The sequence below is a fragment of the Diadema antillarum genome, unplaced genomic scaffold (genome assembly GCF_040938485.1).
Source record: "Diadema antillarum isolate AM-2024a unplaced genomic scaffold, OU_Dant_1.0 seq00000313_RagTag, whole genome shotgun sequence".
In the NCBI taxonomy this organism is placed as follows: domain Eukaryota; kingdom Metazoa; phylum Echinodermata; class Echinoidea; order Diadematoida; family Diadematidae; genus Diadema; species Diadema antillarum.
This window is the reverse complement of record NW_027271333.1, coordinates 149,127-160,350: the sequence shown is the minus strand read 5'-3', so window position 1 is coordinate 160,350 and position 11,224 is coordinate 149,127. Positions and strand designations below refer to the sequence as shown.

Genomic DNA, 11,224 nt, shown 5'->3' with positions numbered 1-11,224 from the left:
ATCTGACTTCTGCTACCAGGTCTTCAAACTGACACCTGACCTTTTGACAGATTGTCCATAAAAGCGTTGTCACTTACCTGGTTCTACAGCAATTTTCACCAGGTGATGATAATAATACACTGTATACTGTTTTGCATGAAAATATGACATGTTTTATTGTGGTCACATCATCAGATGCACAGCTAGTGCCAGATTGCAATATTTATCTTAGCTCCTTCATTGATAGATATTGAATATGATGGTTTTGTTTACAAGTTGCGCTATAACTGTGCATTCATTAATGTTAGCAACCCTCAGCTCCTGCACATAAGCTTCTTTCTGAGAGCTTATTTCAAATATTAGCTTAGGGTAGGCCAATTAAAAGCCACGAGAAGAAAATTGTCTTTCTCTGACATTGCTAATGCTTCATTTCATCAGATTATCATTGAGGAAGAGTGCTTCATAATAATTCATCAGTATGAGCTCCATAGTGGCCCAAAGCCGTCTAAAGTTGATTGTAAGAAACAGAGTGATCATTCTCGGACTAGCTTTGTGTGTGCCATCAATTAGTAATTTAATCTTGTGCAAATATGATCCTACTTTATGTGTATAGATGTATAAAGGTTGAGCTGTGTGTGTATATCCAAGTAAAGAAAATTGTTATTGTCATTATATATAGTACGGAGATAATATATTCATATTTACTTGCAGTAGTATATGAAATGATCCCTACATTCCTGTTTTTAATACTAGTACCATTGTTGTGAACTCAAGATTGGCACAAATAGCAAAATTCAATAATTGGATTTGGAATTAAGCCTGAAACTTTCAACATAAGAGTATTCATTGTTGCAAACTTCTGAACTTTGTGTGAGGAGAGCATTATTATGTACAGTGTGTATCTACTTCTGGTTACTGTTGCACATTACAACATTTTTTACTGAAAGCTAGTACAAAATATGATATAAATAGTGCAGCTTTGAAAACATGATAAAAAAATCGTAAGTAATTACAAACACTTCAGTGTGATTTTTGCAAACCATTTAGTGAATCTTTTGCCCCTTTATACACTAGCCATTTGTTCAGGAATTACATGCACTGTAATGAAACAGACTCTTCAGAGATATATTGAATTGTAATATATTGATATATTGATGTCCTTGAACACTAAATATCTGTATAATTTTGTTCAAAGAACCATTACTGGATCCTTATTGAGTACATTTACCAAGCTGGGTATGAAATATGTAGAGATTTTGTGGCTTGTCATGTCAGTGTCGTACCTTAAGTGGCAGTGCACGTTGTACATGTTTACGGCAACCAATGAGCATGAAATATACTTTCGATTTTAAATTAGGCATAGAAGTTTTTTTTTCTGTCAGACACAGTTTACCTGTATTTTTTTTTAATTGAACGGGGGAAATCCAGCCCCTCCCCCATGCAACTATGCAATGGCTATTACAATGTAACAGAATGCTGCAGGTAACTCACAGATATTGAGAATAAAGCAAGTCTTCCTAAGATCACACGGCAAAAATGAAGTGGTGAATGTGACATTTGTGTTCTGTCCTGGTAATTATATCATAAACTGCCGCAATTTTCCGTTAAGAACCAACACTTTCAGACAAAGTACACACGCTTACTACAATGAGGATTATGTCGCATGGCTTTTCTTTATTTACTGTTATGACAACTTGCTGCCGATTAACTTCAACTTCACAATGATGGACAAGAGCAAAATAACTCTCCTGTATGCAGATCAAATAATGACTTTAACAGGAGTGGCTCTGCATCACAAAAGGTTGTAGGGTTGTTGCCTTGATAGGGTTGAAGGGTTAAAGGTTCATAGGGTTGTAAAGTCATATGGTTGTTGGGTTGAAGGGTTGTTGGGCTGTAGGATCATCGTGTGGAAGGGTTGAAGGGTTGTAGGGTGGTAGTGTTGAAGGGTTGTAGGATTGCAGGTATGTGTAAAAGGTGAACTGCTGGCTGATCCACTTCCAAATGCTAGTCTGCTTTCAAGGCTTCTTTTAAGAAGTCATGGTCTGCCGATATGATCATGAAGAAAGTTTAAGTACTTGTACATGTCTAACTACTTAATATCTACCAGTGGAATTTCCAGTGATTTTTAAACTTAGCATGGGATGCAACATTTTGTCATGGTTTGCAACAAACACCATAATAAATACACAGGACAGAGCAGTAATATCTTCCATACACAATGAGAAGCTTCCCTCAGAACAAATTGTGCCAGTGATTACCTGATATCTCGAGTAAAACCTAAACATCTACAAAATAACAGATAGGGCATACATGCTTGGTGGAAAACTTATTGACTACAATTATTCTGACGTCATAGACAAGTAAATATTTACTTTATTGCGAATCTATGAAGATATAGCACAGTTGTTTGCAACACCGATCTGCAACAACATCAGCTCTGTTTCACTTACACGTACAAGTACTGCATAAGTATAGAATCACATAGCATGGCTTACTTTTTTTTCTTCTATAAAGGCAGCACTATCGACAGAAATAAGTAGAAGACCTGAAGTATTCTTTCGCAAAGTGAACATCATAGACTACTGTTTAAAAACATTTTTTTTTAAATTAACTTGATTTAAGATGTAAATTACATACTGATGGCTGATGATTGGAGGTACCAGAAGTACGAAATGTTTCATATACTACGACTTTATTTTGAAATAATCTGTCAAGGATGTGCATTTCAACTTAAGAAAAGGGGGAGAAAAATGTATGAGTAAACTTGACAGTTGAACTGGGAAATGTATATGTAAGTAAGTAACAACTACAATTGTAGGTCCCTGCATGAGAAGCTATTTTCCACGATGAAATCAGTTTACCACAGTATGACTCTACATCTTTCTTGAGTAGCACATAGTTTGAACAAATCTAGTAATCCTTTCACCACACATGACTCAGCATGCCAACTTGGATACCTTGTTAAGTAGAATGCCATGTATATAATGTGCCACAGTAACTAATGCCTTCGATTATTTAAAAAAGAAAATACAGAAGCTTTATTTCCCTATTTTCTGTAAAATAACCTAGATTAGATGAAAACTAACCAACAGCACATGGCTTAATGAAGTCTGCTACAAGACACTGTTTAACCACGCACTAACTGCATGCCTCTGCAGTAATACTTCGGTTACATAATTTAGGACAAGATACACAGGACATTCTTATAGGTAGTGAAATATACATCCATCACAACATTATCCATCGTAAGAATATCTGGACCATACTTATGGCATCTTCTTCACACAAAGCTCACCTCTAAATCTGCCACCATGATCATGGCATCTAGGATTTGATGTACACCAAACATTCCAAATGGATGCAATTTTTTCACTTGAAGTAAGATATCTTAGCATTGAAAAGTAGGGTTAGCAACTGTTTGCTTTTTAATGTAGTTTGCTCATTCTACTGGCAAAGTACCTTTTACAATACAACAGGAAACCATTCTGATGTTAATGATATACCACTACCTGATGCCCATGATTCTCCCAGAAGTATTAATTTACCCAAACCAGCAAATTAAATCTTAACTAAATTTTCCACTCCACAAGCGTGGAGCATTACACCTTGCTGATAATGTACCAGTAACTGATGCACTCTTCATCTGATGTATTCCTCAACAAAACCACCAAATAAAATGGTATATTCACTACTATACTGAAACTCACATCTTGAAATTCAATTTTTGCACTCTTTTGAGAATGAGAGTGAAAAAGTACAGTAACAGCACAATAGATTCCTTTAATACTCTGATTAAAAGACAATGGCAATCAAAACAATAACAATCAAGGAAACACATCATTTGCCTGTCACAAAAGGAAGAAATCTCAGATGGAGAAATATAAAACAAGAATAAACGAAGACTGAGGATGTGTCTTTATGTTGTAGAAGACCACAAGACAGACTTGAAGACAATGGAATGTGATACATAAGGAAAAAAATGTCAAGTACTAACATTTACATAAATTTGTCTGATGCCATGCTCCAGAATCTAGCTATATCAGAGTTGACTGAAAAATATATATGAACGTGCACTGTTTCTTCTCTGAATGATCTCAAATTTACAATGAATGATGCGCGCACACAGAGTAATTCTTGAAGCTATAATATTAACAAAACTATCTCCTATGTACAAGTGATCATGGACATGTCATCCATGGTCAGACAGTAGCATCTGAAATGATAAAATTGCACTACGCTCCATCCCTATCCACACAGAACATGCCATGCTATGCTCAAGAAGAGCACCATTAAGTAGAGATGTTTAATATCCCCTACTTTAATTTCCTTTGAAGCATGTCAACCTGTTTGTATGATCACGCATTGACAACACACAGGAATACAGATACAGTTATTCATCTATTTAAGTACAGCTGTACATTACTTGCCCTCCACATATACACACACGCACTAAACACCATCACACCTACAATCGTTGCAATTACAACACATGCAAGCCTCAGAAACGTCTTCCGAGATATGATCCTAACAGATACTGAAGCTATACATAATGTTGATCAATGCTGATAAAGAGAAATAGAACTTCAAAATAAGATACTTAATTTTAGATATGAAAATGAAGTATATTTCATTTTACTCTCAAATATGGCGATTGATAGATATCTCCCATTTTATGACTGTATGTTCAGTCAGTTCTCAGTTTGTCAATGACATTCATTTATCTTCCAGGCATCATCTTTCACTACAAAATACTTCAAGTGTTTTACGTCATCGATCAGCTAACGGGCTACATCCGTGGAGCCCGTTTCTTTCTTCCATGGAAAAATGTCAATCTGGTACTTTCTACGATCAATGGAACATCAAAACCATAATGACAGTAACACATTGAATGACACATGATTTATCGATGTTGGTCTGACATCAGAAAAACAAGTTTCATCGCTGGAATGGACACGAGAACATTTCTTTGAGTTGTACGTATCCAGCCTCCATCGTATTTAAAGTACGCTGAATAAGTCCAATCTACATAATAATCATAATTCCATCATGAGAATTTTACCAGCTATTGTCTTTGTCCCATAATACTGTAAAACGAGGAAAGTTCGCGTGCATTTTAATTTTGCAAATTTCGTGAGCGCCAAGATTCGCGAAATTAAAATGCACACGAAAGTTCTTGTCTATACTATATGCATTGAACGCCATTGCCAATTCGTGAAAATTTCACGCCACGAAAAAGGCCGACGGCTCCAATTCGCAAAAAATTTCGTGCCGCAAATATGTCACGTTTTACAGTAATCGTCTATAACCACTGGCTTAAAGCAATCTAAATATGCTTCAATCTACTGTATCATATATTGTCTATCAATTCTTTTGACACAGAAATCGTTCAAAAGATCAGATGAAATATTAATGATTGAAGCGATGAAATACTGATCTTCACACAGTACCACTTTACAAAATGATTGCACAGAAAAAGATGGATAGATAGAGAGATGGAGAGATAGAGAGATAGAAGAGAAATATAATCTGGAAGAAGAGAAAGATATAACATACTACACACACCAACTTTGTGTTATACTTCTTATAGTAATGCTGACAGAAATACCAGCTGGTTTAAGCATTGCGTGCTTTTCCATAGCACCTTTGCAAACATAGCACTTTGTGACATACTGCCCATGTCACTGGAATTGAGGTGCACCTACGTTATGCTACCTCCTCCACCCCATTGGGGGAGCCCTCCAGCTGGGATACCACATTTTTTTCTGTTTTTTTTTTTTAATGACCACGTGGATAAGTTCAGTGAACACTGTAAATACTATCAAATCCTGACAAACACAGTGCAATTTTCATTTTTATCATTTTCATTTTCATTTTTTTTTATTCACAGATCTTTTCAACACTAAAAAGAAAGTGAGTATGTTTGTATCTATAATCACAGTGGTCAGACAACATCACACTTGATAGCTTCTATCATATTGAAGTCTGCACTCATTGCTGTCTAGCATTGATTTGCAATCATATGACGACATATCGATAATTCTGAAAAAAAAAACACCTTACCAAGTATGTACTGCCTTGGACTGGCCTCTACGCAAGAAGTCGACACATACCTACAAAGTGGAATTTATTTGCTTCTCCGGCATGTTTCCTCAAAATTTTTGAAACTTACGTCATGTACAGAAATCTTGCTTTAAGTAGACACACATGTTTATTTACAGCCATTAGCTCATGTCAATTCTTCCATTGATTAGGCATACATGCATTAGTGGTTGGTGAGATATCTTCAACTATCTTGACTACAAATACAATTGGCAGTTCTGTGCTGTATGTTGCTGAATAAAAAGTTAATAAAAGACTTTCAGTAATTATGTAATCTCACAGGATGTATGACATTAAAATAATGTGTTGCTAGTTACTATGAATGATGATGAATAACTGAAGGGGCTCTTTTCTTGTTGGCTTTTTATCAAAAAACAGGTGATTGTAAAAAAAAGTAGAATGCACAATTGCATTGTGGCAATGAATTAAAAAATCCTTTTTTTTTTTCTGGAATATCGTACATGGTGAAAGAGCCAATCCAAAAAGGCAATGCATGTGAATGATTGATAACATGGTACCTACCTTTTTGAATGAAAGGAAGTATCCGACAAATAGGGAACTTTTCTTTTTTCCAAAAGTAATTTTAGTGCCTAATGCTGCCCATTCACATAAATGCTTCTTTAGACAATGGGAAAACACTTCTTATGGCATGAGTTAAGTTTTGAGAAATAAACAACAAAAGTTTTAGAAGTAATGCAAACTTCACTTTGCTTCAACTTTGCAGTGATGAAATTGCTGCCAATTCACATATTACTCAATAGGGGAGAACATTTCTTGTGACATGATTTATGTGTCAGGAAATAAGCACAAATGAAGTATAATGCAAAATTTCACTTTGCTTTATCTTTGTGTTGGTGAAAAGAACAAAAAACCCATAAGATTACATAAGCAAGTACCATTTTGATGAGAAAATAACCTTCAAGTACCAGATTTATGTTTTAAAACAATCAAGTCAATTGGCTATACTTAGGATGCATGTAATAATAGTATTTGCCAATCATACCCAAATCTTTGTGGATATTCTGGAGAATTCGGGTCTCCATCAATAATGTGTGACCTACACGATTATTTAGATTAGATACGGTAATTTGTGTCATCAACCCTGGGAGCACAATATTGTCAGCTCTTCTCGCAGTAGATCTTGTCGCTAAAGTTTCCACTAAAGCCTAAAGACTAACGGACCCATTTCAAGGTGTCTGGGGCTAATCCCTATGAGAGGATGACGTACATATTGCTCCGCTGTCCACTTGTCTAGCACTAAATGTACTTTGAGCATCAAATGGGATGTCCGCTAGAATTATGCCACTTCCCTCGAAAGGAATCCAACAAGCTTCTTTTCTCCTAGGACGCTAAGTTATCTTCCTTTTTTTTAGCATGAACCTGCCTGTACCTGATTATAATCTCTGGTCACATGACAATATAATCTGCACAGCACCCCAAGGTGTTCAAAAGAGGAACAGGAGGCTCATGGCTTCCGATGCTTTAATCCTTACTGATGGCTCTGGGTCCTTCAGCAGCTGTATCAGGGCTACAAGAAGAAAAAAAAGATCGAGGGTGAACTGCAGTTGTATGTACCAATGTATTCATACAGCTTTTAAAATGTATCCACAATATACATCCCTGAAATTAACTAGATCATGTCATCACTGGATCCCCATTGCTATCCAATGATAAAATCAAAATAACCTCTAATTTTCAATTGGAAGATACTCTTGAAAACTTAGCCTTTGGTGATGTACACAGTACCCCCAAAAAATATACAATATTCTGTAAACAATGATAATAATAATAAAAATAACTGAGCAGCTTCACAATAGAAATTAATACACTGGATACTTTCCTTTTTCCTGTACATTGTGAAAACACATACATGCAAGCAGTAACCAATCACTATTAGAAGAGACATCTATGTTTCTGATATTGAATGATGTTGGAAATGCAGGCACTTCAAGCTGATGGGTGCTTTACACATGTCCATTGTTCATATTGTTAGCAATCTTCTTTTGTGTATCATTATCCCAGTTATTACACTTATAAATATCATGACTATTATTGTCGTCATCACTATCACCATTATTGTTAGCATAAGTGCTTTAATTGCTGTTCTCCAGCCATTTACATGTACACCCAAAACATAAAAGACGACACACTACAACACCACATGCATGGATGATCTGACACTGTACATGCACACTACACGAAACCAGGGCAGAGTCGGTTTAGAGAGGGACACCAACCTCCACAAACGTGGTCTTTGCTGATGAGACTGTGGTTGTCCTTGGGCAAGTTGCCAAGTAGGAAGCCCACACACATGGCCGCGTTGCCCCGTATGTCCGGCCAGCTGCTGCGGAAGAAGGACACGTTGCCCATCACGTAGAAGTTGACCTTCTGCAGCAAGTCCGCAATCTGTTTGGGTTTTTTTTTTTTTTTTTTGGGGGGGGGGGGGGGGGAGGGGGAGAACAAAAAACAAATTATCTCCAGATTACTTGATATGATGCAAAAACTGACGCCACTGTTGCAGACAAAGTACTGATACACTCTTGAGTCAATTTCATCATTTCAAAAGTGAAGCATGTACCAGTAATACACATTCGTGGATGAGGATGAGATCGAGGATTCAAGTCTAACCTAATATGACAGTTTATGTTTAATATGATACTTCAAACATTGAGTTTACGCCTGTGTAACTGCAGAGATCTCATCAGGGGTGTGAAAGCATACATTGCTAGAAACTGATCAGCTCCTTGCTGCAGTTTGGCTGCAAGAAAGGATAGGCCTTCTGCAAAGCACTGACGACTAGACCAAATTCCATGTTCATACATCAAGAAATAATGTTACGGTTACAGCATGCTATAAGTTGTGATCTGTGAACATTGCTGATTACATTCTTTTCCCTTACACACACTACATTAATATCCTGCTACATTCTCGACAATGCAATTAATCTTAGAGTAATTTACTGCACACCTTTATCCAGGAATATAAGACTTGAACTCTGATCAAATATATCAATCACTGTGCCCTAGCCATCTGGGTTACTAATCATGTGATGCAGAACACTTACAATAACCTTGGAGAGGTCATACATGAACTCTCCATAGTTGAGTTTCCTGTCCTCAATGAGGTGTTTCTGGAACATGTCGTTCATCGATGCCGAGCCCATGAGAGGTCCAAACTTCCGCAGGGCCAGCTTACAGGCCTACAAAATGGGAACACACAAGGTCTTACAGTCGTCAGGAACATGGCCTAGAGTGGTTCTATTATCAATTACTTTCTTTAAAAACCGTTTGATATGCCATTATACATTTCATGGGTTTTAATTTTTGCGAGCTTTGCACATTGGGTGCTATTCATAAATTTAAGAACATGCCAAAGTATTAACGCTGATCCTGACATGAATGAATGCAACATACATGCATACATATACAACTAAGCAGTACACAGTACATGAACAAGGTACATGTATGTGACAATACTGTATTCCACAAATGCAAATTTAACCACTCTGGGAAGTTGTCGGGAAGTCAAGATTTGCGAAATATTAGACTTTGCAATAATGGTGTATATAGTATTTCTTCACCACGGGACAAATGAATGCTTTTTTTTTTCACACTGACAAGCAAACAGTCTTGAAGTAACCCCTGCCAATTTCTACTATGAGACAGTTGTAAGTGTCATGATCTCAATGTACTTATTCAACACCCATAATGGCTGTGCAATGGTCATGACATTTGTGATGCTCTGGTAATCCTTCCCACAGGGGACTGGGCTTAAAAGCGTATACAACAACGTTACTGCAAAGTAAAGGCGACAGCTGAGTCTCCAATAACATTTCAATCCCTACGTTGAAGCTCTTCTTGTTGGATTCGCCTTTCACAATTTCAACTTCCGATGTCCCTAGCAAAAGAACACAATATATTGTGTCTTATATTATCATTACCAGGTTATGGGATTTTTCTAAAATGCCATGGACTTGTATTAGTAGGCCAGCCAAAACGATTTTTTTTACTTTGGACGGCAAAATTTGTTAATGCTAAGTTTTCCAGCTGAAAGTCTTCCAAAAATACTCAAGTTTAGCGTACGGCCGGATGTCAAGCGCGTTTTTGCCGAAAAATGCCTTTTTTAGCACAAAATTTGAAAGAATGTAAAAAATCACGATTTTTATTTTTTTACCGAAACAAGTAATGGTTGATAAGTATCTTTCAAACTAGAAATGTGTTATCTTCCATTTCAAGTTTGGAACCTGACTAATATGCATTTGAATGTAGAATTTTTACACGCACATATATGGCGCAATGAAACATAAAAACTTGATTTACTCAAAATTGTACTTTGTAAAATCTACCAATATTTCAAAGTTTTTTTAAACTACCTAAATCAATCTATTCAAAAGTTTTTATTTTTCCGAAATATAATATCTATTCTGATATCTTATGCAGCAAAGAAATTACAAGATAAGGCGAAAGATAACTCGTTTTATGTTATCCTAAATGGGACGATGTATTTTTACCGGACGCGCATTTTGAATGAAAAATCGAATGTATAGCGTAAGCCCATATATATTGTACATGGTATAGTGCGTGTAGGTATTTATCTCCCATAATTGGCGAAGTCAATGGACAGGTTGGATAGCTGACTGCAAAACCCTTTGTGACACCTTGATATGATTGAAATGTGCATCTCCCCCCCCAAAAAAAAAATAAATAAATAAATAAATAAATAAAATCAGTAGTGTTGTTACCATGGCAACTGATCATCATTAGGTCACTCCCTGAAAATTTCAAATATTCATAATTGTAAAGCGTACGAAAGTGTTGAGACATTTTGTGTGTGTGTGTGAAAAATGTATCAATCTAACTAATCTATGTTTAACAATGAAACCTAAGAGTTATATATAAATTGTTTACTATGTTCGGAAATGGTTGTCATGGAAACCGTGATAACAAATCACGTGTTACTGGGAAAAATTACGATACCAAATCTCCCATCCTGCATACTCGCCCCTTCCCCCGAGAATGCTTTGTAATTCATAATGCTATATAGTTTGCAATCTCAGGCCCTGAAACGGAGCCCTGCAAGGGATAGGCACGAAATCACTTTTACTTTTGTAATGTTCTAAGGCGAGGTGTTTGCATTTTATTTTGAT

General features: G+C 36.4%; 1 protein-coding gene across 1 annotated transcript in view; it reads right to left on the bottom strand.

Moving 5' to 3' along the window:
* Positions 1-7,523: 7,523 nt before the first annotated feature.
* Positions 7,524-11,224, bottom strand: part of LOC139730449 (maestro heat-like repeat-containing protein family member 1) — a 46,781-nt gene continuing 43,080 nt past the window's right edge. The window contains exons 35-37 of the mRNA XM_071641292.1: positions 9,143-9,277; positions 8,316-8,484; positions 7,524-7,606 (exon numbers count right to left, since the gene is read on the bottom strand). Of these exons, the coding sequence (XP_071497393.1) occupies positions 7,524-7,606; positions 8,316-8,484; positions 9,143-9,277 (387 nt within the window). The remainder of the gene's footprint in view (positions 7,607-8,315; positions 8,485-9,142; positions 9,278-11,224) is intronic.